This window comes from Crocodylus siamensis, chromosome 7 (genome assembly GCF_052110815.1).
Source record: "Crocodylus siamensis isolate JL-2025a chromosome 7, ASM5211081v1, whole genome shotgun sequence".
In the NCBI taxonomy this organism is placed as follows: Eukaryota; Metazoa; Chordata; order Crocodylia; family Crocodylidae; genus Crocodylus; species Crocodylus siamensis.
The window spans coordinates 41,519,922-41,547,375 of record NC_143401.1 but is presented as its reverse complement, the minus strand read 5'-3'; the positions used below and the strand labels follow the sequence as shown (position 1 = coordinate 41,547,375).

General features: G+C 45.2%; 1 protein-coding gene across 3 annotated transcripts in view; it reads right to left on the bottom strand.

The window, feature by feature from the left end:
• Positions 1-27,454, bottom strand: part of WAPL (WAPL cohesin release factor) — a 133,130-nt gene that overhangs the window by 54,571 nt on the left and 51,105 nt on the right. For all 3 annotated transcript variants that reach the window (XM_090056846.1, XM_090056847.1, XM_090056848.1), the window contains one exon: positions 1,367-1,485. In XM_090056846.1, coding sequence (XP_089912972.1) covers positions 1,367-1,485 — 119 coding nt within the window. The remainder of the gene's footprint in view (positions 1-1,366; positions 1,486-27,454) is intronic.

The window sequence follows — 27,454 nt, the reverse complement described above, 5'->3', positions numbered from 1 at the left end:
CATACATTTTGACTTCCTCCCAACTCCTGAAGCTGAGCTGTGTCTTTCTTGCCCATTTCCAATGAGTCCCGTTTCTTAACAAACCTCAAATGTCTGGTAAACATCACCAAACAGGGCCCTGTCACACATGAGGTAGAGACGGATCAGGCTGCCCTACACCTCATCTGCATGTAAGTTTTTTTTGCAGGATCCTAGGGCTTGTGCCAGGAACATCTGGTTCCAGGCCTGCCTGGGGAAGCCAATTAGCACATGGATCCTTTTATTTGTTTGTTTTGGTTTTTTAAGAGGGTGGGGGAGAAATGTCCATCTGAAGTACTGAGCAGTCCTGAGCCATAAATGCTGTTGACTCTGCTGGGACCCAGCCCAAAGAACTCTATGGTGAAGCCTTTTGGCTTTGGACTAATAGTATGCATAGCTCATACTCTCTCCAGGTATGTTCTACAGTGTTTCTCAGAAGTATATTTATGCTAAAAACCTGTGCTAAGACTTGCAGCAGTTTCAAAAATGGTAAAATACCTAATTTCTGGATGTATATGGGTACCATATACATATTGCAACATCTATATTTATTTTAAGGTTTGCTTTTTCAAATCTGTTCCTCATTTTCATGTGCTCAGGGAGAGCAAGATCTGAAAATAAGGAAGGGGGAAGGGGATTCAAGAAGATGACACTAGGGTGAGGCAAAGGGGCTACTTGCTCCCCCCCCCAATTTATTTTTCCTGCTGTAGCAGTGGAAGGTTGACAAATTCAAGACAAGCCTCTGATAATTAAGGTTCTATACCTGAAAAATTGTATCAAATGTTAACATTGTCCATATATAGAATGTAATGATGGGAACAGGATCATCTTATATGAAAGTAAATACATTAGATTTCCCCTCTTATTTCTAAATATTCAACTCGGGAAAATGTATATTCTGTTCTCTACTTGCATAAACACACCGATGGGAGATGTTTTCATTTAACTTTCCAAAAGAGAAGGAACAAGTTGGGACAAAAGAAACAGGTTGAAGCATTAGCACCTGAAAAATAAAATTCTTAGTAGCACAAAAACTTTTTAAATGTTAAAAGCAGAAGCATCTTTATAAATTTTCTCCACAACAGTGATATTACCACCCAGTAAAATTGACCATAAAGTGTATCAATAATCAGTGATCCAAATTAATTATCAAATAATCTGAACAAACTTGGGTGTGGAACATTCATTTTAAGACTAATGCATCCAGAACCAATCCTAATTTAAATACATACAATGGCATGAAAATAAGACACTGAGCTACTACACTTGAACTGATCCACCAAGAGGCAAGAGTCTCAATTCCACAGCGGTGCTTAAAATAAAGTAAGTTTTTAATATTACCACTTACCCTCTTTGGCCCACTAAAGATCTTCCTGGTGTTTTCCTTAGATTTATCACCTTGTTTGTTTGTGGGTTTTTTATTGCCTTCAGGGACACCTGATGGATCTTCTGAAAACTCCAGTAGATCTGCAAAGGTAAATATAAATGAAGAAATATTCAGTTAAATGGCTTTCCTTAAAAGATGGCTTCTTACATTATAAACTGCCATATAAATTATATTGCTGAAATTTTACAGGAATTAGACATTTGTATTCTGGTATTTTAAAACATATAATTGAGATTGCTTGAGGACATAATAAAACATCTTAACATCTACTAAAAGCCCCTGACATTAAGAAGGTTCCCATTCATAATTCTCATCACATCAGAAGTAAAGTTCACTTGATCATGAATGAGTCCAGCACAGTACTTGGGGAATGTTAGTGAACTTGAAGAATAGGCACAGTTCCTTGAAAACTGCTTGGCCAGCAAAAATTATTTATAATTTTTTTAATAATTCAAGTGTTTCAAGATACATAGGAAAAAAGTGGAAAAAACAAGATGATAACCAAAATGTTTTTAAAAGTCCACTTTGATCTGTGCACAATGGTTAAATATTGACTGTATCTTACTAAAAATCCTTAAAAGTGATGACTGTTCATATACTAGACTTTAATGCTGACATTAATTTTTCATACTATCAGCTTTTTCAGCAGTTTCATGTACACCTGAGGTCCCTGAACTCATGGAGTGCTGTGGCTGGGCTTATGGTATCTTTTCCATGCTTGCCGCTGTTCTATGAACCGTCGATATGGCCAACTTCCCTGCCTGCCATGTGCTTGAGATTATTATCATTAATATGAATTTTTAGATATTATTAGGCAGAAGGTTTATTTTTTTAGTTTGTTCTTTTATGCCCTTTTACGCAATATGCATCTATCCTACAATCCTCTCATCCGTATATACGCCCGACCTCAAAATTAGATATCTACACAGTCTACTTAAGACTGTGCACGTTACTTCGTTTTGTTTTTTGGTTTTTTTGTGGGTTTTTTTTTTTTTACTACGCAGATTTGTACAAGTCTCACACACAGACCACAGATGTTCCTTGCATCTTTTTCCGATATCACTTACAGTAGTAACTTTGTAACTTCTCACACACAATGACTTTAACCGTAAACAGCTAACACAAATGAACTAAACTTAGTATTCACGAATGGACTTTCTCTTTGAATCTTCTTTCTTTTCATTTCGTTCAATTTTTTTTTTTTTTTTTTATATTAAGGAGAGGTCTTATAGCTTCATATCCCTCTACATCAAATCCTTTCATCTTTAGTAGTAATGGCATCCACAGTCAGCCCCATCTTTAGCTGATAGTCCTGACTCCTCTTGGAACATCAGCCAAACCAATCTCTAGCGTAGAAAGGGTTTTAAACACCAATCCCCCTTTTTTCCTTACTATTACAGAAGTATGTCCCGCGTCCTTCAGAGTTTCTTCGGGGATCCACCCCTCGCTCCCATCCCTTCTGGCACACTTGGGAGCACAATCAGTTCTTCGATAGATGGTCTGGGGAATCCTCCTTCATTCCCCTTTTCTCTCTCTTCCTCTTTTCCCTCCATCGGACCTCGTGTCCCACCACTCCGTTCGTCTCTCGGAGCTTCTATCCTTATATGGTAACAGCTCCAGAAGCAGCGTGCTTGGTTTTTTCCCTCCCTGTGCCTGCATTCGCTGCTCCACACACCTTTCCCCTTAAGACGCTGCTAGGCACCGTTATTTGTCCAGGTCTTTGGGATGAACAGGGTACGTACCCTCATGGGTGTTTAATATTTCTCGTGATTGATTATCCAGATGACACTGTGATAGGAAGTCAGCAATGATGTTTGCATGTCCAGGCCTGAATTCAATATCAAAATGGAAGGGCTGCAAGGCAAGAGCCCACCACATGACCTGGGTATTATCCATTTGAGTGGTTTTTAACCACTTCAGTGGCACATGATCACTAATTAAAGTGAACTTACAGACCAAAAGATAGTATCAAAAATATTCCACTCCCCTTTTATTGCTAGGCATTCCTGTTCGATAGTGGCATACCTCTGTTCCTGGGGGTTAAGTTTCCAGCTAATGTAGGCAATTGGATGTTCTATCCCTTCTACTTCCAGAGTTAACACTGCGCCCACAGCGTAATTAGAGGCATCAGTCTGTAAGATGAAAGGACGTGAAAAATCGAGCATATGAAGGATAACTTTGTTACATAAGGGTTGTTGAGTATCATGAAAGGCTTCTAAATTTTATAGGCCCACTGCCACATCCTTTCAGTTGGTCTGTTAAAGGAGCTATTATTTCTGCAAAATGTGGGATGAACCTACGATAACTAGCTAATCCAAGGAAGGCATGCATTTGTTTTTTTGTTTGAGGAGGTGAGTAATCTGATATAGCTTCTACTATGTCTATTAAGGGACAAATACATCCTTGTCCTACCATGAAACCAAGGTATTTAGTTTCTGCCTTGCTTAAGGCACATTTCCCTGGGTTCGCTGTTAGACCGGTTTGCTGGGCTCTTGAAGAACCGCCCGCAGAGCTTTAAAATGTTGTTCCCATTCATCAGCATATAATATCATCGATGTAGGCTGCAGTGTACCTTTGGTGAGGTGCTAGGACCCAACCAATGAGTCTCTGAAAAGTTGCTGTGGCTCCATGTAGGCCAAACAGCGTTTGTTTGAAGTCACACAAACCCCACGGTGTGCCAAAAGCAGTCTTTGCTTAGTCTTTATGTACAGGTATTTGCCAATAACCTTTTGTTAAATCCAATGTGGATATGAATTTGACTTGTCCCACTCTCTCCAATAGTTCGCCGATTTGTGGCATGCGAAAAACATCAGATTTCGAAATTGCATTCAATTTTTGAAAAACAACACACTCACAGGGACCCATCCTGTTTAGGTACGATCACCAATGGGCTTCACCAAGGACTATGGGATTCTGTTATTACTCCTTGTGATAGCATTTTGTCCATTTCCGTCTTTACTACCTTGTATCTATGATAAGGTACCCTCCACCATCTTTCCCTGACCACTTTCCCCTGAGGAGTGACAATGTTATGACTTATTCCTGTCACACAGCCGGGGTTCTCATTAAATGCATCTCTAAATTCCCATATTAGCTTTAATTGTTCTTTTTATTCCACAGTCAATTGACCACCTAGACATACTTCTTTACTTGTTTCTTGTTCTTCTTGGGCCCTAGTCGTTGCCCCCTCATATTCTGCCTGATCTCTCATGATACAAGACAACAAACCTGGTTCAGTCCATGGTTTTAATAAACTGACATGAAAAATGTTTTTCTTTTTTCTGTCCAGGATGAAGGACCTCATAATCAACTGGCCCAACACGCTTAACTATCGTGAATGAACCTTGCCAATGAGTTAAGAACTTAGTTGCGGTATTAGGGAGGAGAACCAACACCTTTTGTCCTTCCCATAGTTCCCTCTCATGTGTGCTTTTGTCATAATTTGTTTTGTTTGTTTTTTTCTCTTGAGCTTGCCTGAGATTATCTTGGGCTAACTCTCCTGCTTTTTGTAGCTATGCCCTGAATTCCGTGACATATTCTGATGGTCTCATCCGTGGGGTTCCTCCCTATTCCCGTCCTTCTCGGACTACATCCATCACTCTGAGGCTGATATCCATAAACCATCTCAAATGGGGAAAACCCTAATGACAACTGTAGGGCTTCCCACACTGCAAACAGGAGCGATGGTGTATCACTAAGTCCTACTTTCGTGGCTCTTCTTGCATACATCCACGCATCATATTCTCGAGAGTCCTGTTAAATCCTTCTACTAACCCATTGGTTTGGGGATGATACATCGCAGTTCGTAGGTGTTTTATTTTTAATATCTGGCACAGACTCCCCATAACATGGAACATAAAATTCGTCTGTTGGTCTGTAATTATTTCTTTGGGGAATGCCGAATTGGGACATCCACTTGATCAATTCCTCTGTTACTCAGGGTCCGGTAACCACTCTCAATGGGACGGCTTCTGGGAACCTAGTGGCATAATTTATCAGAACTAATACAAATTGGTAACTGGTCAAACTTTTGGGTAATGGTCCAATGACATCTAATGCTATGCAGGAGAATGGTTCTTCTGTCACTGGCATGGATTGTAAGGGAGCTCACGGGGGTTTTTGAAGGTTGACCGTCTGGCAGCTCAGACAAGTCCTACAGTAATCTTCCATTTGTTCATACAGTCTTGGCCAGAAGCACCATTTAGTTAACCTGGCCTCTGTTTTAGCTCTACCCATGTGTCCTTCTAATGGATTCGTATGAGCTAGCTTCAAGAGAGACTTCCAGTACACTTGAGGTATTAACACAATTGTGGTACCTCTGTTCCCTGTATTCGGCCTGACTTTATTCTATACAGCAGGCCTTTTCTTAGTTCATATCTGGGTAGTGCATGACACCACTCTGGACATATTACCCGACTGCCTTGCTTGGCCACCTCAGTCTGCATTATTGATTGAAACAGGTCTTCACCTTATTGAGCCTCTCGAAAACAGGAGTTGTTTGCTAAACTCTCCAAATCCAATCCATCAGGTTCGGTGTAAACCTCGCTGTCTTCCCCTGTTAAACCTTCTAGTTTGGTTTCTTGCCTTCTCACTGTATCTAATACATTATAGATTTCATTTCAGTCTCTGCTCAATATCACTGGGTAGGGTAGATCTTTGGCTAAGCCCCCTGGCATCTCCCTTGAAGCATGTAAGATTTTGACCACATTTTTTTTTTGCATGGATATACTGACGGCTGTCCATGCATACAAGTCATCTTTACCGTACTTGCACTCAGTGCCCAAACTCAAGGAGCTAGATCTGCTCTAATTAAAGTCTGGGCACAGCCAGTGTCAACTATAGCTCTTATCTTCTTTCCCCTGACACGGGCACAGATGGTAGGTTTTTCCTTTGACACACCTCAATGTGCTTTCCCAACGCTGCAAATCGATCATTTCTACTTGTACATTTTCACTCCGCTCAGTTCTTTGCATCTGGCTATCCAGTGGAGGTTCCCTTGGTGGCAGACTCATTCAAGGATTGCTTGTACACTCCCTTGCTACGTGTCCTATTCTTCCACATCCGAAACATACTATAGTTGATCTTCTCCCTTCTCGTGCTTATTTTTGCTCTCTCCCTTGTACTACTCGATGAGGTCCTGACTTTGGAGCTCCTCAGTTGCCTTCTGTTTGTGAACTGTCAAAATCTTGTGCTAATTGTAGAGCTTCCACAGATGACGTCAGGCGATGACACTGTACCAAACGTTGGGTATTTTCATCCAGATCCGCTAAGAACTGCTCTAACAAGATCTGATCACACAACTCCACTTTTGATACCTCTTGTGGTTTCAACCACTTCTCTAACAGATCAGCCAATTGCTGCAGCAGGATTCATGGAGATTTCTCTTCTCTTCTTTTCCATATGAAAAGTTTGCTGGTACTTTTCCAGGTTGATGTTCAAATAACTAGAATCAACTTTCTGACTTTATCATAGGCTACAGTTTCACTCCATGCCATAGCTCATTAAGCAGCTTGTGCTCTTCCTATCAAAAGCACACCTAATTTGTCAGCTCATCTTCCTTGCTTTAAACCAGAAGCTAACGCTGCTCTTTCAAAACTTTCTAGGAAAGCTTCAGGGTCATCTTGAGGAGTCATTTTAGGAACTCTCAATTCGACTTGGTTCCACTGAGCCCACCACAGTTGTTGCTGTAGCAATTTTTGCATGCAATTTGTTGAGCTGCTTGTTCTTGCTGTAGGAGTTGGTCCACCAAATGTAATGTTGGTCATAGGGGTTCTGGACTCCCCATGGTGCCTGGTTGTCTCTCCATACCATTTCTTACTCACACTGTCATCAGTTTCCTGGCCAATGCACCACTGTTGTGGTTGGGCTTACGGTATTTTTTTTCCATCCTTGCCGCTGTTCTATGAACCGTTGATATGCCTGACTTTCCCGCCTGCCATGTCCTTGATGTTGTTATTATTAATATTAATTTTTAGATATTATTAGGTGGGAGGTTTATTCTCTGTTAGTTTGTTCTTATTATGTCCTTTTTTTGTGGCTTGCGCATAATATGCATCTATCCTCCAATTCTCTCATCTGTATATACGCTTGACCTTGAGGTTAGATATCTAGACACAGTCTGGTTAAGACTGTGCACTTTACTTCATTTTGGGTTTTTGTTTGTTTCGGGGGGGGGGGTTGTTTTTATTTTGGTTTTTTGTGTGCGTTTTTTTTTTAAAACAGATTTGTACAAGTCTCTCACACAGTCAGACCACAGATGTTCCTTGCATCTTTTTCCGATATCACTTAAAGTAGTAACTTTGACTTCTCTCACACAACGACTTTAACCGTGAACTGCTAACACAAAAGAACTAAACTTAGTATTCATAAACTGACACTCTTTGAATCTTCTCTCCTTTCCTTTATTTCGTTCAATTTTTTTATGTTGAGAGGTCTTATACCTTCATATTCCTCTACATCAAATCCTTTTATCTTTAGTAGTAATGGCATCCACAGTCAGCTTTATCTTTAGCTGATAGTCCCAACTCCTCTTGGAACATCAGCCAAACCGGTTTCTAACGCAGGAAGAGAGTTTTAACATAAATCCCCTTTTTTTCCTTACTATTACAGAAGTATTTCCTGCGTCCTTTGGAGTTTCTTCAGGGATCTGCCCCTCACTCCTTTCCCTCCCGGCATACTTGGGAGCACAAACAGTTCCTCTATAGATACTCTGGGGAATCCTCTTTCGTTCCCTTCTCTTGTCTCTCTTCCTCCTTTCCCTCCATCCTGCCACTCCGTTTCTCTCTCGGAGCTTCTATCCTTATATGGTAACAGCTCCGGAAGCAGCGCTCTTTGTTTTTTCCTCTCGCATCCGCGATTGTTCCTCCACAAGGAGGTAAGTTCAAGAAACCTCTGACAGGATTAAAAGTTTACTATTAACTTGAAGCCTTCTAGGAAACCACGTTTTAACTGAATTTAATCTTTTACACAAATTCATACTCTATTAAAAAAAAGAAAGCAAGAAAGTGTTCCGCCTAAGTATAGTGGATGTACTTTTAACAAGTTCTCCCAATTTGTAGGAAATATATCACGGCCATATCTTTCAAACAGAATGTTCAGTGTGTCCACTTGAATTTCTTTAAATTTTAAAAGAACCTGCATGACACCAACACTACAGTGCTTAATTTTATCTGACATTACTTTTGAATTGATAAAACCAAATAAAAGATCCATACAAAAAATCTTGCCTCTAGCGCTAATGGCTGCTTGTTCATCAGTGAACTTCTGTAATAAAGTAATCAGGACTCATAGTAGAGGTAATATCTTTTATTAGACGAACTAGATTTTTGCAAAAAAATTTGTAATAGAGAATATATTCTATTGGTCAGAGCTTCTTAAAATCTCCATATTACACATCCAACAAAAATATCCAAAAGGACCTGATGGTCACTGAAAAATGCAAGGTTCTCCACCTTGTGAGGAAAAACCTGCACCATGCATATAGGGTTGGTAGTGCTACACTGGTTAGCTCTACAGATGAAAGGGACTTGGGGTTTTCTTATGTCAATGTCTTTACGTCAAAAGAATCTCTCCAATATGCCCAGTAAAAGTCACCATATTTGTGTTTGCCATTACTATCTATGTTTAATATCCCAGGGTTAAACATACACAACCTGTCTTACAATGTTCACTTACAGCAAGTTACATATTGAATTACAAATAATTTTAGATTTACAACTCAGTAGTATTCTGCAGTTTCTAAAAATTCCTAGATTTTAAATTGTTTATGACTGAAAAAAATTCTGTGGGGATACTTATCATCACTTTGCAGGGTTATGGAGTACGCAAGCATTTGCAGAGGCTCAAAACAGTATTAAAAATAATGTAATTCACCATAATCTAACACTACGACAGGTGAAAATTACTACAACTCAATACTACAAACTTCCTTGAGAATCAAAGATTCATTCAGTACAGGTTCAGGCTGGTCAGTAAATATATGCTCACACCCTTAAAAATTCACGACCCACACCGCTAACTGCAATAAGTATTCCTATCTTTTTTTCCAGAAATTTTATCAATAAAATAAAAATTATATGTCAGTGAACGAACAGAAATTAAATTAGACTTAAAACATCAAATCAGTTCTAGAAATAATGCTTTGAAGCTCCAAAGTGGGTTTTATTTTACTTCTGTTCTAAACCAAAAAAAAAAAGCAGAAGTCAAACATCTTTGAGTTCAAGCTGGTTAAGAACTCAACACTAAAAGAATGCTCTCTTGAAGAAATTAAGCTTTTCCTTTCAAATTCCATTCTTATGTGGTTTTTAGTCATTACTCCCTTACCAAAAGGGATGTAATCTGTGGCTTTAACACCTTTGATAATCAGAAGTTTTACACCTCCCATTTATTAAAGTTTGAATAGACAGCTTTAAGGCTCTTAGAGCTTTTAGAATAAAAAAAAAATAAATACTTTAATAGTTTTGTGAAACTTCTTTAAAGAGATGTTTAAAGGTGGGGAACTCTCTCTCTGCTGTCTTCCCCAGGTGGACTTTTTCACATATTTCATATGCTAAAATTAAAAAAAACACCCCCCCCAAAAAATAATCACAAACAAACCTTGGACATCTTCCAGCTCAGCAACAATAACAAATGGGGAAAGAGAGAGGAAGAAAAAAAAATCAACTAATTAAGTTAAAGAGACTGCAACTTTTCACCTTAGTGTTCTGTACTCCTATAGAACAGGAGCTGGAAATACAGCAAAGGATATGGACAGTGATTATTCTGAGCCAGCAATTCATACAAGTATGCCTTCTCCAGGTACAAAAGGACTGGCCAGACTGGAGTAGACTGTCTGATACTTGACTTCCTCTCCTCGTGATGGATGGATTTGGGACTATAGAACTAAACAGCTTGCGACCTCAGAAGCAAAAACTTGCTCATTCTTGTTTTTGATTCTCAAAATTTCTGCACTTTGCTTTCTCAGCCTTGTATCCCCTCTTCCAAGTCTTCAGATAAGGTTAAATCCAAGACTGACCTTGCAGCCATACAAGTTAATTAAATTCAAATTCAGTCACCCGTAAGCACAGCTGTGTGTATTCTGGTGATTTTTCATGTTACATACCAAGGAGAAACCAAGTGAACCCAAAAAAACCCAGACATGAAATAGCCTTTGAGGATGCTTGCATAATCCAGAAACAAGATCTTGAGGCATTCAATATACAAATTCTTTACCCACTCATACAAAATTTGAGTTTATGATAAAAATCACAGTAATCTGCTTTGCAACAGGACAAGTTTACAGTAACATTCAGAGCACGACTATAGATCACACTGGTAATCCTACTTCTTTTGCTGTTTTCTGAGTGGGAAACTACTTCAAAGCTGCTTAAGTACCAACTCATTTAAAATAAGATTTTTTTCCTAATTTATATAGTTTGTATTCTAGACTAATTTTTTCATGCTTTTTGGAGAATTGTTCCCAAGAAAAGTAAGTCTTCCTCAATCCCTCAGGTATCAGTATTACTTAAAACTACTGCAATTAGCAAACTGTCTTAAGAAAAATGAGAAATTTTAATAAATCAGAGATAGGGGAAAAAAGGAGAGCTTTTGGAGAAAACTGTTACTAAACATTGAGAAAATTAAAGCTAAGAAATAACACTTAAATAGTACTATAATTCTTCTAAGAAATTCACAAGTAAGATTTTTTTGAAGGACAAAAGAAAATGAAGACAGTATTTCCAGAGTTGTGACACAGCATCTACAGATTCATCTATGCATCTTTAAAATCCTTGAGGCCTAAAATTCTCTATGATTCAAGCTGACTTCTCGGTGATTAATTCAAATCCTCTTGGCTGGGACACCACTTCCCACAATCAACTTGTTTTGCCAATCTACCCTGGAATCCAATACTACACATTCATTATGTTGCCAGGCTTGGACTGCATTCTACCTACTGAAATCGTTGAGATTTTAAACATGAAGGGTGACTAGATCCAAGAGAGGCAGTTTGTTTACTTGCATAAAGAACTCAGTCTGTTGGAGCTTTTATTTTGCTATTTTATTAATGACTGCCATTTTCTTATCCCATCATTTCTCTCCCTCTTCCCCGCTACATTCTAGCTTAGGGGTGGGCAAAGTCTGGCCCATGGTGGATTCCACATCCCAGCAGCCCTTGCCTGTGTCGCAGGCTGTGACAGTGCAGGGCCGGGGTTTCAATGGAGACCAGCCCCAGCAGCACTGGCTGGGCACAGAGCTACTCCAGGGCTGGGATCTTGCAGCAGTAACAGTGTAGTCCTGAGCTGGGGAAGAGGCGCAATCTGCTGCCTGCATGCCCTGGGCAGGGGCAAGTGGGCAGCAAATTGTAGCTGTGCCCCATCTCTAACCATGCTGTCACCGCTGCAAGATCCCAGCTTCATCGCAGCTCCCCGCACAGTCGCACACTCTGACAGCACTATTGGGACTGGTCTCCATGGAAACCCTGGCCCCATGCTGTCATAGCCCTGTTGCTTCTGGGGTCTTCATGGAAACTGGCCACAGCAACACAGACAAGGGCTGCTGGGAAAAAGTCCAGTTCCTGGCCGGATCCACCATTTTGTCCACCTCTGTTCTAGCTTCTGTGCGTCATTTTTGCAACAATATTCAACCTCCATGTCTGAATGACCTCAGTTCTACCTCCTCACTGCTGGTCAAATGATCTGCAATGATTAAAATTATGACTTGATATCCAATGAAATTAATGAAGGGCTGACAGTCAGAGCAGCTGACAATTTGGGGATCTGGAAGAACAGTTAAAACCTTCAGGGCTTTTCTGACTCTGAGGGTGGTTAAGCACTGGAACAGATTAGCCAGCATCTGTACCACAAAGTTTCAGGGCAGGTTGAACAAAATTATTGTAGACTAGTTTAAGCTGACATGTTACTGCCTGGAAGCAGGTGGCTGGACTAGATGCACTCCTGACATTCCTTCCCATCCTGATTTTCTATTATTCTATTCCTATATTTATGTCCATAAAATTTCCAAAAGAAAAATCCTGACTACATCTGAGACCCAGAAAGTATATATATTTCTTTGGGTCAACTGATGGCAGGATGATTTGTTTCTTGAAATAAGTCATGTCTCAACCATACTCCTCAACTGGCAGCTGGCTATCATTTCAAAATGGAGTAAAAACAGCATGCCTTGGATTATGTTCTTTTGATAATTACACTGTTGCAGACAGGTACATGATGATCTGCCTACATCTTCAGAACATTTCAGCCCATCAGCAATGGACAGTTATTCATTGAACCACCATGCAAGACACCATGATTTTGATACCGGCTACAAAACTGATTCTTTTAATCACATAATGACCTTGAGAACAGTCAAACAATGGAGATGGGATGATAACCAAGATGTCTCTTCAGTATTTTAAAGTACTGATTGCTGGCTTGCATAAAAGATTATTGTTCTGTAGTAAGTCTCAGAAATTGAATTCTAAAACATCCACCCATAACAGATATTTAATTTATATATGTTAAATGGACAGATGTAAGAAAATGCCTGATAGATTTCCAGAATTGGGAGGACTTCTAGGATACTATTAATAGACATTAATACAAGTTTTTTCATCCTATTTCAAGTGAAGCAGTCCTGTAATCTTGAAAAAAAAAAAAAAAAAAAAAAAAAAAAAAAAAAAAGGAAAGACTGATTTAAAAGTATCACAAACATAATTGGAAGAATCTCTTACTATGGTAATTATCTGAAGCATTCCACTGCTGAAAGTATTAACTCTAATCCCTGAAGGTTACAGATAAAATGTAATGTTTCAATTTCAAGTGGCCTAATCTGGTACATTATTTTTTAACAGCAGTTACTCAATTATGGTTTCCTACCAATATCATACAAAAGCATTAAATCAGACAAATAACAGGGCTTGGGGATTAAAGATTATCTGGTGGGTCATGCTAATGTTCTCGGTATGGGAAAACTGAATCATCTTCAGCTTTTGGGGTTTTTCTCCTCCCTCAGTGATATTTTGCTCACAATCACCTCCTTCCTGCATTACTTTTGACAGCAGAAATTTATCCTCTTTAACCTTTCTTGTAAGTCTTGATTCAACACTTCAATTTTTCATGAGTTCGGAAACAACTTCTCAACAGTTCCTCAACACAGCTACCACTGGACACTAAATTTCAGAGATGACACTATATTCACCTGACTTTCCAGTTTAGAATCAGATCTCAGAATCTCATAAAAAAGGCACCTAGAAATGCCTTGTTGTTATAGTTAACCATGTTATCCTCACACTTTTAAACTATTAGGTCATGACAGTCCCAAGAAAAATTAAGAAGTGAATCATAAGAAGGCCTAGAAACTGCAAAGAGATTGCAGACTTTCTATTCCTACTGTTTACACTCTGGCCATACAGTCACCTCCAGATCCAGATGTCACAGACCTAGACATCGCACTACTCGTACAACTCCCCCAGTGCAGCTGGGAAACAGGTATGATGCCCTAGCATCACTGGGAGAGAGGCCACATCCACTACTACCACCAGACAGGTAGAGAGGCAACCAGAGGAGAGGATGTCGAGTCATCATAGTGGGTGACTCCTTCCTGAGAGGAATGGAGGGAGCCATCTGCTACCCGGATCCTACCATACAGGAGGTATTCTGCTTGCCCAGAGCTCAGATTTGGGATGTCACAGCGAGGTTTCCAGACCTGATTAGGCCCGCTGACTACTACCCCATGGTTCTCATCCATGCTGGAAAGAATGATGCGACCCAGAGTAGTCCGGGACAGGTCATGGCTGATTACATGGCTCTGGGAGACAGGCTTAGAGGCTTGGGGGGCACAAGTAGTCTTCTCATGCGTTTTCCCAGTCAGTGGCCATGGCCAGCACCACGGCAACTGCACTGAGAGGTCAAGTCACAGCTTCAGAGCTGGTGTCACCGTGCAGGGTTCGACTTTCTAGACCATATTCTTTAACTCCAGGATAAGACCTTGCTGGGATGGGACAGCCTACATCTCTCTCCAAAAGGTAAGTCTGTTCTCTTAAAGGTTGGCAAACCACCTACATAGAGCTTTAAACTAGCTTAGTCACGGGACAGGGATACCAAGTTCAGGATGAGATTGGGTAGGACATGCCACAAACCACATGCTGGAAATGATCAGGTAAGTACTAAGGGGCCCATTAAGCATCAGGATAGGGGAATACTAAGGGCACTTCTTAAGGGGCTTAGGTATCTCTATACTAATGCTATAACTACAGGAAACAAGCAGGAGGAACTTACACTCCTGTTTGCAGACAAAGATCTCAGCCTGGTTGGTCTAAGAGAAACCTGGTGGGACTCTACCTATGACTGGGCAGTGGGCATTGAAGGCTGCACAGGCAGGATAGATTGTGGAAAAAAGTGTGTGTGGGGTGTTGCTCTATATGTTAGGGAACATTATATATCCTCTGTAATAAAAATGGGGACAGAAGATAGGCAAATCTAAGTCCTATGGGTCAGATTACAAGGGGGTAGGGACGAAAGGGACTTGGTGGTGGGGGTCTACTACAGACCCCATACCAGAGATGTTAGACCTAGAATTGTCAAAACAGCTCTCAAAGGCAGTACGCTCAAAAGACCTAGTTGTCATGGGTGGCTTAAAATTACCCAAACACCTGCTGGGAGGAGCGGTTGGCCAGGTCTGCCCATTCACATAGGTTCTAAAGCTGCCTACAGGACCTGCATTTAAAACACAAGAGGTAAGCAGTCCCACTAGGGGAGATACCTTACTTGACTTGGTGTTGGCCTCAGGGAAGGACTTGGTAGGGGAGCTACAGGTACACGGTAACCAAGGAGATAGTGACCACCAGTTGATAGAGTTCACTATCCGGCATAAGGTGGAGAGACAAATAGTAGGGCAGTAGCGCTAGACTTCTGGAAGGCCAACGTCAGTGAGCTCAGGAGATTGGTTAGGGTAATCACATCTGTGAGATGAGTCCAAGAAGGGTGGGAGTTCCTTAAGGGATTGATCCTACAGGCACAGAGGGACATCATCCCAGTACACGCAAAAGGGAGACAAAAGAGCCAAAAAACCTTTTTGGTTGAGCAGGAAAATCCAGGAGAGTTTTCAGAAGAAAAAGAGGCCTACAGGTTGTGGAAGCAGGGGGCAGCCACCAAGGAGGAATATACCTACTTGGTTTGTGCTGCAGGGAAGCAGTGAGAAAGCAGATACAGAACTCAAGTTGGCAATGAAGATTAAGGATAACAAAAAGTCCCTCTTTAACTAAGTAGGGAACAGGAAGAAGGCGCAGGGTAACACAGGGCCACTACAGAATGGACTAGGGTAACTAGCTGGGTGACAGTGATCATGAAGTGATCACCTTCACTATCTGCCGTAAAGCTGGCAAGTCAGTCAGTTGTACAGATATCCTTGACTTCAGGAAAGCTGACTCTGACAAGCTAAGGAGGCTTGTCAGGGAGGACCTAAAAGGACCAACGGAGAGGGGAGTTCAGGACGCGTGGATGCTCCTCAAGGGAGAAATCCTGGATGCACAAGCAAAGTCCACCCCGTCTCAGAGAAAAGGCAGCAGGAGGGCACAGCAGCCCCCTTGGCTCTCCAGGGAACTGGCAGATCTCCCGCATCTTAAAAGGAGGACCTACAAAGGATGGAGGACTGGAACCGCCACCAAGGAAGAATACTCTGCATTAGTCCGGACTTGCAGAGAGCAAATCAGGAAAGCCAAGGCTGCGATGGAACTCCAGCTAGCTACAAATATCAAGGTCAATAAAAAAGCAAGGGCAACACTGGACCCCTGCTAAACCAGATGGAACAACTGACACCCAGGAAAAAGCTAACTTGCTAAATGGGTATGTTGTGTCAGTTTTCCATCAGCCCCATGGGACAGCCCAGCCCACTATGGGTCAGGGAGGCCTGGGTGAAGTAGATTCCTTGCCCTCCATTGAAGCTGACCTCGTGAAGGAACACCTTGACAGGCTGGATACTGTCAAGTCAGCTGGCCCTGATGGGGTACACCCAAGGGTACTCAGGGAGCTGGCAAGCATCATAGCTCAGCCCCCGACACAGGATCTTTGAGAGTTTTTGGCGCTCTGGTGAAGTGCCTGATGATTGGAAGAGGGCCAATGTCGTGCCTATTTTTAAGAAAGGGAGGAAAGTAGATCCGGCAAACTACAGGCCCATCAGCCTGACCTCTATCCTGGGGAAAGTCTTGGAAAAAATTATCAAGGAGGCCATCCTTAACAGACTAGCTGAAGGCAATATTCTGAGGGATACCCAGCATGGGTTTGTTGCAGGTAGGTCTTGCTTGACCAATCTCATTTACTTTTATGACCAGGTGACTTATCACCTGGACAAAAAGGAAGAGATTGACGTTGTATACTTCAACTTTAAAAAAGCCTTCCATCTGGTATCCTGTGATCACCTCTCGGTTAAACTGGCTAACTACGGCCTTAATGTCACCACGATCCATTGGCTGGGGAATTGACTCTGCAGTAGGACCCAGAGGGTGGTGATCAATGGGAGTCAATCGTCTTGGTGTGCTGTGACCAGTGGGGTCACACAAGGCTCTGTCCTAGGGCCTATACTGTTTAACATCTACATGAACGATGTGGACATTGGTGTCAGAAGTGGACTGGTCAAGTCTGGCAACGACACCAAACTCTGGGGTAAAGCGTCCACACCTGAGGACAGGAGGGTGATCCAGGCAGATCTGGACAGACTCATGAAATGAGCGGACGAGAACCTGGTGGTGTTCAACATTGAAAAATGCAAGGTTCTCCACCTTGGGAGGAAAAACCTGCACCATGCATATAGGATCAGTAGTGCTATGTTGGTTACCTCTACAGATGAAAGAGACTTGGGGGTCATCATTGACCACAAGATGAACATGAGCCTGCAGTGTGATACTGCAGCAAGTAAAGCGAGCAAAACACTGGCTTGCATCCATAGATGCTTCTCAAGCAGATCCTGGGACATCATTCTCCCGTTGTACTCGGCCTTGGTGAGGCCGCAGCTGGAGTACTGCATCCAGTTTTGGGCTCTGCAATTCAAAAAGGATGTGGAGAAGCTTGACAGGATGCAGAGGAGATCCACGCACATGATCACAGGGCAGGAAAACAGATATGATGAGAGGCTGAGAGCAACAGGGCTCTTTAGCCTGGAAAAGCACAGGCTCGGGGTGATCTGGTGGCCACCTATAAGCTTATCAGGAGTGCTTATCAGGATCTGGGGGAACGACTGTTCACCAGAGCCCCCCACAGGATGACAAGATCCAACAGTCACAAACTCCACTGTGACCGGTTCAGGTTGGACATAAGAAAGAACTCTCGGGAGCCAGGAGCAGCGGGAAGAGGAGGGATCCAGGTACACGTGTGTCCCGCACGCACATGTGCCCCCTTACCAGATATGAGGCAGATGCAGCAGCAGCGAAGCCAGCAGCAGGGGCAGCAGCAGCTGATCCCCCTAAGGTAAGTGGGCAGAGGGACCAGACACAGCTGAGCCAGATCCAGAGGGGAAGCCCCCCGGATCCCTCTTAGCTGAACCGGTAGGGAGTTGTGCTCCCGAGCCCCGCCACATGAACAGAGCGTGCAAACAATGGTGTTTGTGTCAGCGGGCGAGCAGAAAGGGCCAGGAGGGAGACTCCTGCTGGCGTAGGGCGAAGGCCCTGCACTCAGCTAAAAAAAAAAGCAAGCAGCAACTCCTACGATGGTGTTGACGCGGAGTGTTTCCAGGGCCCGTCTGGGGGATGCAGCCTAACCCAGGCTTGCCTGAGGCCTCCACCCAGATAGAGCCCATGGGGGAGCTGGTGTTCCCCCACACCCTGGCCTGCGGGGGTTGCCCAGCAAAGCCCGGGGGGGGGGGCTGGAATTGGGGGCCCCCACACCTGTCCTGCAGGTGCCTGCCTTAGGGCCCTGGAGGCGCAGGTGAGGGAGCTCCAGGAGGAGGTTAGCAGGCTGAGGGGAATCAGGGAGGCAGAGGATGAAATGGATGGTTATTTCCTTTCCCTGCAGGGCCATGCACCGAAGGAAGCACCACGCCGGGAGGTGTCCTCCACTGCTGAGTGGCAGACAGTCACCTCCAGAACCAGCACTGCTTACAGCAAAGCAGTACCAGTTCCTCCAGTCCGGCTGGAAAACAGGTACAAGGCCCTGGCAACACTAGAGGAGGAGGGAGAGGAGGCAACTGGAGAGGAAGCATCTCCACGCTCTGAACCAGCCGAAGGAGCTAAACAGTCCAAGAGGAGAAAGCCTCATGTGATAGTCATAGGTGACTCCATCCTGAGAGGTACAGAGGGCCCCATCTGTCGCCAGGACCCCTTGACACACGAGGTCTACGGCCTACCCGGAGCAAAGATTCAGGACGTGACAGCGATGATCCACGCTGTGATCCAGCCCACTGATTAGTACCCCATAGTCCTAATCCATGTGGTTACTAATGATGCGGCCAGGAGAAGCCCTGATCACGGACTACCACACCCTAGGGGTGCATGCTGAAGGAGACAGGTGGACAGGTGGTATTTTCTTCTGTCCTACCAGTGAGCAGACGTACATTGCAGACACCAACTGGCGGCTTCAGGAATGGTGTCCTGAGGCGGGCTTTGGCTTCCTTGACAATGACCCGCACATCACAACGAGAGACATGCTTGGATGGGATGGGACTCCACCTTTCCCCTAAAGGTAAGCTTGTGTTCTCCTCTAGGCTGGCGGATCTCTTCCGGCAGAGGAGGAAGCCTTGGACCGCTAAACCAAGCAGCATTCACAAGTACGGCCCAGTCTAGACCAACGGGCAGAACACATACATAGGTAAGCAATAGGAGCCAGAGCAATGCTGACATTACGGGGCCAGTGCACACATCCACAGGAGGCCTCAAATGCCTCTACACAAACGCTCGTAATATGGGAAACAAGCAGGAGGAACTTACCCTCCTGCTAGCTGACACCAACCCAGACATAGTGGGGTTCACTGAAATGTGGTGGGACCCAATGCACAACTGGGCGGTGAATATCAAGGGCTAAAGGTTGTACAGGAGGGACAGGACAGGGAGGAAAGGCAGGGGTGTGGTGCTCTACATTAAGGAGGAATACACATCCTCATCAGGTAGCACAGAGTCAAAGGAGGGGCACTCTGAAGTGCTCTGGGTTAGAATACAAGGCAGTCGAGGGGAAAGAGATTTAACAGTGGGGGTCTACTACAGACCACCGAAAAAAGGGGAAGAGCTAGACCAGGAATTCTTAAGTCAGCTCAGTGAGGTAGTTAGGGCAAAAGACATGGACATCATGGGTGACCTGAACTTTCCAGATATCTGCTAGGAAGAGTAGTCAGCCAGATCTGACTGCTCATGTAGGTTCCTAGCCAGAATGCAGGACCTCCATCTAACCCAGGAGGTGCACAGCCCCACCAGGGGAGACACCTTGTTAGACTTGTTGAGGGGACTGCACGTGCTCAACCACCTGGGCGACAGTGAGCATCACCTGCTGGAACTCACCATCCAGCGCAAGGTGGCAAAGGCCTACAGCAAGGCTGCAGCCCTAGATTTCAGGAGGGCGGACTTCAACGAGCTAAGGAGAACAGTTGGGGAAGCACTGAGGTCCCGGAGAGGAGGGGAGTGGGATGTCCAAGAAGAGTGGTTGCTCCTTAAGGAGACGATCCTCCAAGCCCAAAGGGAGGTAATCCTAACATGGATCAAAGGGAGCAGGAGGGCGCAAAAGCCCCCAGGGATCACCAAAAGCACCCAGGAATATTTTCTAGCTAAAAGGGAGGCGCACACCCAATGGAAGGGAGGGGCCATCACCAGGGAGGATTATACTGTGGTTGCTCGGTGATGCAAGGGGGCAGTCAGGAAGGCCAAGGCGGAGATGGAACTGGGACTAGCTTCCCAGATCAAGGACAAGAAGTCCTTTTTTAAATACATAAAAGGGCAAAAAGAAGGTACCAGGTAATGTGGGGCCCCCGCAAAACACACTAGGAAATTTGCTCGTCACACCAGACGACACAGCTAACTTGTTTAACGATTTCTTTGCTTCCATCTTCCTGAGCAGGGACCAGATCAGCACCCCTCGGGCCCCAGGGGAGGCATACCTAGGCCAAGGATCAGTGAGGATCTAGTCAGGGAACTTCCGGAGGGACTTGATGTATTTAAATCAGCTGGTCTGGATGATCTCCACCTCAGAGTGCTGAGGGAATTATCTGAGGTCATTGCAGGACTCCTGGCATGGCTTTACAAGCACTCGTGTTGCTCTGGTGTGGTGCCAGAGGACTGGAAGAGGGCCAGTGTCGTTCAGATCTTCAAAAAAGGGAGGAAGGAGGACCCGGGGAACTATAGGCCAGTTAGTTTTACCTCGATCCTGGGTAAGCTTTTTGAGAGAAGAGAATTATTCTGGCACATGTCCACAAGGAGCCAGCAGGGGAGATTATGCTTAGGGGCAACCAACACGGGTTCATTAGAGGCAGGTCCTGTCAGATCAACCTGGTGGCTTTCTACAACCAGCTCACCAAATCCTTAGATACACGGGTAGCATCTTTTGGAAGGCCTCCAACACCGTCTCTCACCCCATTAAAAAGCTGGGGGACTGTGGTGTCGATACCTACACAGTCAAATGGGTCGCCAACTGGCTGAAGGGCTTCATCCAGAGAGTGGTAGTGGATAGGTCATTTTCGACCTGGAGGGATGTGGGCAGTGGGGTTCCGCAGGGCTCAGCCCTTGGGCCCGCACTGTTCAACATCTTCATCAGCAACTTGGACGAGGGGGTAAAAAGCACCCTGCTCAAATTTGCTGATGATACTAGGATGTGGGGGGAACGTGGGCACATTAGAAGGAAAGAATAGGCTACAATTGGACCTAGACAGGTTACAAGGGTGGGCGGATGAGAATCGGATGGGATTCACAGACAAGTGCCAGGTGATGCACCTGGGGAGGAAGAACCAGCACCATACCTACAGGCTGGGAACTCCCTTCTCGTCAGTTCAGAGGCAGAAAAGGATCTTGGAATCATCACTGATGCCAAGATGAACATGGGCAGGCAGCATGGGGATGTAGTCAGGAAGGCCAGCCACACCTTGTCATGCATCCACAAATGCATCTCAAGCAGGGCCAAGGAGGTGATCCTCCACCTCTATGAGGCACTGATCAGGCCGCAGTTGGAGTACTGTGTCCAGTTCTGGGCACCGCACTTCAGGAGGGATGTGGACAACATGGAGAGGGTCCAGAGGAGGGCCACTCGCAAGATCAGGGAGCAGCAGGGCAGGCCCTACAAAGAGAGGTTTAGGGACCTGAACCTGTTCAGCCTCCACACGAGAAGGCTGAGGGGGAATCTAGTGGCCTCTTACAAAATAGTCAGAGGGGACCAGCAGACACTGGGGGAGTCCCTGTTCCTCCAAGCACTACCAGGAGTGACTAGAAATAATGGTCACAAGCTGGCAGAGGGTAAATTCAGATTAGACATCAGGAGGCGCTACTTCACTGTCAGGGCGGCTAGGAACTAGAACCAACTTCCATGTGAAGTGGTGCTGGCTCCTACCCTGGGGGTTTTTAAGACAAGGCTTGACAATCACCTTGCTGGGGTCGTTTGACCCCAGTACTCTTTCCTGCCATGGCAGGGAGGCAGACTTGATGATCTGCTCAGGTCCCTTCTGACCCTACTAACTATGAAACTATGGAACTTCTTCACTGTCCAAGCCCCAAGGTTTGGAACAGACTGCCACCTGAGGTGGCTCAAGCACCCACTTTGAATGCCTTCAAAACACATTTGGATGCCTATCTTGCTGGGATTCTATGATCCCTGCTGACTTCTTGCCCCTGGAGCAGGGGGCTGGACTCAATGATCCTTCAGGGTCCCTTCCAGCCCAAATGTCCATGAAATTCTATGAAAACTTATAACCGATAGGATGGAAAAAGTGGAGCTCTTAAATAATTTCTTTGCTTCTCTTTTCCTGGACACGGATACAAATGCATCTCCCATTGAGTCTTTAGTCTGGAGTGAGAATGATATCAATTCACCAACAGTTAGTGCTAACTTAGTGAAGGGGCACTAGGAAGGGCTGGATGTATTTAAGTCAGCAGGCCCCAACGATGTTCACCGAAGGGTACTAAAGAAATTCACCGATGACATAGAAGAACTACCAACGCAATTGTTTGAGCACTCGTGGCACCTGGGACAGATCTCAGAGGACTGGAAAAAAGAGCCAACGTGGTCCCTATCCTCAGGAAGGGGAGGAAGGAGGACCCAGGTAACTACCAGTTATCCTCACCTCTATTCTTGGCAAGACCTTAGAAAAAAATCATAAAGGATCACATTTCCAGAGGGCCAGCAGGTAACACAATGTTAAGGGGTAACCAGCATGGGTTTATAGCAGGTAGATCCTGCCTGACTAACCTGGTCTCTTTTTATGACTAGGTCACAAAGTGTTTAGATGCAGGGGAGGAAGTAGATATTATCTACCTGCATTTTAAAAAGGCTTTTGACAGTGTTGCACCCAATTCTTTCAAGCAAACAGAGTAGCTGTGATGTGGATTTTTTTTCACAGCAAGGTGGGTGAAAACCTGGATTATGGGATACACCCAGAGAGTGGTGGTGGATGGCTCTGTTCTCCCTGGAGGGCAGTGGTGTCCCCCAAGTTTGTCCTTGGACCAGTACTGTTTAATATTTTCCATCAGCGATTTGGATGATATTGTTGAAAGCACTTTGTCCTAATTCACAGATGACACTAAACTATGGGGCACAGTAAACACACTGGAACGCAGGGAGCACATTCAGGCAGATTTGGACAGACTGCGGAAGTGGGCAGATCAGAGTAATTCAACAAGGTGCTGAACTTGGGGAGAAATAATCTCCAACACACCCACAGACTGGGGGGTACCATTCTGAGTACCACAACAGTGGAACGACATCTCAGAGTCCTGGTTGATGCAAAAATGAACATGAGTCGCCAGTGTGATGAGGTAATAAGTAATGCTAATCACACACTTTTTTGCATCAGCAGGAGCATCACAAGCAGGTCTAAGGAAGTGATAATTCCCCTCTATGTGGCATTGGTGAGGCTGCAGATGGAGTACTGTGTCCAGTTTTGGGCACCACACTTCAAGAGGGATGTGGATAACCTTGGGAGTGTTCAGAGTTGGGCTACTCGTATGGTTGAGGGCCTGCAGGTAAGACCCTAAGAAGACAGACTGAGGGATCTCAATCTCTTCAGTCTCTGCAAGAGAAGACTGAGAGGCTATCTTGTGGCTACCGATAAACTCATCAGGGGGGTTAGCAGGGAATAGGGGACCCTCTGTTTACCAGGTCATCCTTCAGGGTTACCAGAAATAATGGCCACAAACTGAAGGAGAACAGATTTAGATTGGACATAAGGAAGAAATTCTTTACGGTAAGGGTTGCCAAAATATGGAATGGGGTCCCAAGGGAGGTGATGCTTTCCCCTACCTTGGAGGTGTTCGAGAGGAGATTAGACGGGCATCTGGCTGGGGCACTCTGTCCTGCCTGGAGCAGGGGATCAGACCCAATGATCTACCAGGTCCCTTACAACTCCAGAAATCTATGAATACATCTAGAAATCTAAACAGAACCAGCTATTCTTTAATCTGTATCATTGCTTACAAATTGTCATTTGGATGTCATTTCAAGAAATGAATATTACATCTTGAATTGTTAGGATGAAGAAGTTGGAATTCATAAAATGTAATAAAGAAGCAAGAAAGATTTTACTAAATGAAAAACAAAATCTATTCCATTAAAAACTTTTCCTCAGGAAGACACTGGCATGGCAGATTTACAAGAACTACCTTATGAAACGGTATTAAAACACAGCTACCAAAAATGGGGAAAAATACAATACTAAATCCTATCATCTGCAACTGAAAAAGACACTACTCAGAATTCTCTCCTAGATTAGCACCCCAACCACACTCTGCATAAGTGCATTTCCTATAGCAGTAACTGGACTGAACAATCAGCAGCTGGTTAGGAAGAATACATGAGTATTTTAAAAAGGAACTCCATAGTTTGGGGAGGGTAAAATACGGCCCACCTGGCACTTTCATCCACCCAGCAGCACCCACCACAATGGACTGTACCCCGCCCACATCTGCCCCCAATATATCCTATTATGCCTCTGTGGACAAGTCCCTTTGTATATGGCTTGACCAGCACTGCGTACCCCTAAAAGGGTACTCTACCTCCTCAGGACACTTGCCTGCCATGACTTGATGGTAATAATTGGAGAATTCTCTCCCCTAGAAGGAAAATCCAGCTCTGCCATCAGGGCTGTGTCCAAAAATCCCAAATAATCAGTTATGGCCTATAACAGAGCCTCATAGGTCTTATAGGAGGCTCCTCTAACCTCAGTTACCCCACCACAGTCCTCTTGGCTTAAGTACAGGCTCCTGCTGTTAAGGTGTCACAGCCAGGGGTGCCTCTCAGTACCTTCCTGGATGATTCCCAGGAAGCTTCTGCAGTCCATTAGAAACAAAAATGCAAAAACATGGGCAGAAGTATTCCTCACACTTGGCTTCTCTTGCTCTCCGGTGCAGGGTTTCTCTTCTCACTACTGCTTGTGTCCTTTTGGGCTCTCCTCCCTGTACTCCCAGCCTATCAATGCTGGTTTCTGGTCCCCACTGTAGCTCATCTGTCCTGTATTGAGGGGAGACACCTGGGCTGAGTTAACATCAAGTGACTCCTTCCCTGAAGTTACAAACAGCCTGGGCTGTTGCAGCCCCATCTTAGTGTTTCCGCATAGGGCTTTCCCTTTCCAGAGGTTCCGTTTCCCAGTGGGAACCCTTAAGGGGTCAGACCGTCTCTGTGTTCTCCTGGGGCTCCCTGCAACACAGGCTTTTCCTCCTGGGATACTTCTCCTTTCTGCTTGAGAGCACTCTGCAGGTAAGGGTTTAGTTCTTTTTATACTCCCAGACCTGTCTAGGCTTCTTTTGTTTGCTGTCTCTGAGCAGGCCCTGCAGTTGCCCTGTTTCAACCGCTCCAGTTGCCTGCCCCTTTACTGTTGGGGTTGCTTGACTTCCAGATACTAAAGGAAAGGGAGTGAGCATAGACTTTCCTCCTCCCACTCCCCTTACTATTCTACAACCTTTTGAGTGAAAGGGTGGGCCCCACTAGCACCAGATGGGACTGCTGCTGCCGGCTTCCCCAGTGTCCTGCACTGCTGCTGCCGGCTTCCCCAGTGTCCTGCTCCCTCCAAGCAGCAGGTAGGAAAGCTGGGGGCAGGGGCGGGGCTACAGCTGGGTGGGACTGTGGAGCATGGGGCTGGCTGCAGGACAAAGCCCTTGCCCAGGGGGCTGGCAGCAGCACGGAGCTCAAGTGGGCAGATGTGGGTGTGAGGGGGGATGGGTATGGGAAGCCCTCCCATAATTTCTTCCTCCCATGATGTGCACCCTGGCAGGCAGAGGGGGCAGCTGTAGCAGGGAGGGATGAGGGGGATGGGGGTACTCTGCTCAATGCTGGTGCCTGGCTCCAGCCAGCGCTGTAAGAAGCGTAGCTCCCACCAGCCCACTTCTTTCCCCGGCAGTCCCCGCACTCATGGGGCACAGGAAGGAAGCCCCAGGCACTGGAGTAGGCTGGAGAAGGGAAAGCAGCCAGCTCCAGTACCTGGGACTTCCCTCCTCTGCACCCACAAATGTGGGGAGCACTGGGGGCGAAGAAAACCAGCCTGGTGGGGGCTGCGTTCCTTGCTGTGACATGCAGTGCTGGCAGGAGCCAGGCACCATTGCCTCCCCCTGCTGCTGTGCCACGGGGGTAGTACTGGGGGTCCTCACACTCCTCCCACAAGCCACACACACACACATACCCCTTTCCTGCACTGACTGTGTTCCAGAGATCAGTGTGTTCCACGCCCACACTCTACAAATGCCACACAACCCCCCCAACATAGCCTATACCCCCCACAGCTACATCCCCTTACAAACTCCCCCCACGTCCTATCCACCACACACTCCCCAACATAAAAGACTAAGAATTTACTTTTGAATGATGCAACCCCCTCTACATACAGTACACAAATACAAATCATGACAAAAATATTTTCTGTAATAAAATGTTATAGTACGTGTTTGATTTTTAGTGTGGGAATTGTTTTTTTTCTGGTTCTAAGATGGCAACTCTCCCTCCCTCCCCACAAGGAGTAATTTCCAGGCAGAAAATGGAGGGACTTCTGGTGGCAAGGGTCAGAGGTTGGGGGTAGGACTTCTGGTCCCAAGATGGCAGTCAGGGGACGGGGCTACTTATTTAACCCTCAACCGCTCATAGTTTCATAGTTGTAAGGCTGGAAGGGTTAGGGTTGACCAATGTCACAGAGGGGAAGGATCACCTCCTTGGACCTGCTCGTGAGGCATTTATGGATGCATGACAAGGTGTGGTTAGCTTTCTCGATCACGTCCCCATTGGCGGCCCATGTTCATCTTGGAATAAACAGTGACTCCAAGATCCTTTTCTGCCTCTGTGCTGACAAGAAGGGAGCTCCCCAACCTGTACATATGCTGCTGGTTCTTTTTCCCCAGGTGCAACACCTTGCAGCTCTCCATATTGAAACCCATCCTGTTCTCATCCGCTCACCTCTGTAACCTGTCGCGATCTAGTTGTAGCCTGTCCCTCTCTTCTAGCATGCTCACTTCTCCCCACATCTTAGTGTCATCTGAGAACTTGAACAAGGTGCTGTTCACCCCCTCATCCAAATTGCTGATGAAGATGTTGAACATCTGTTCACCAGAGCGCCCCATGGGATGACGAGGTCGAACGGTCACAAACTCCTGCAAGACCATTTCAGGCTGGACATAAGGAAGAATTTCTTTACTGTCCAAGCCCCCAAGGTCTGGAACAGTCTGCCAGCGGAGGTGGTTCAAGCACCTACACTGAACACCTTCAAGAGTAAATTGGATGCTTATCTTGCTGGGATCCTATGACCCCAGCTGACTTCCTGCCCTTTGGGCAGGGGGCTGGACTCGATCTCCCGAGGTCCCTTCCAGCCCTAATGTCTATGAAATCTATGAAACAGTGGAGGCCAGAGGACTGAGCCCTGGGGAACCCCACTGCCCACATCCCTCCAGGTCAAAAACAACCCGTCCACCACCACTCTCTG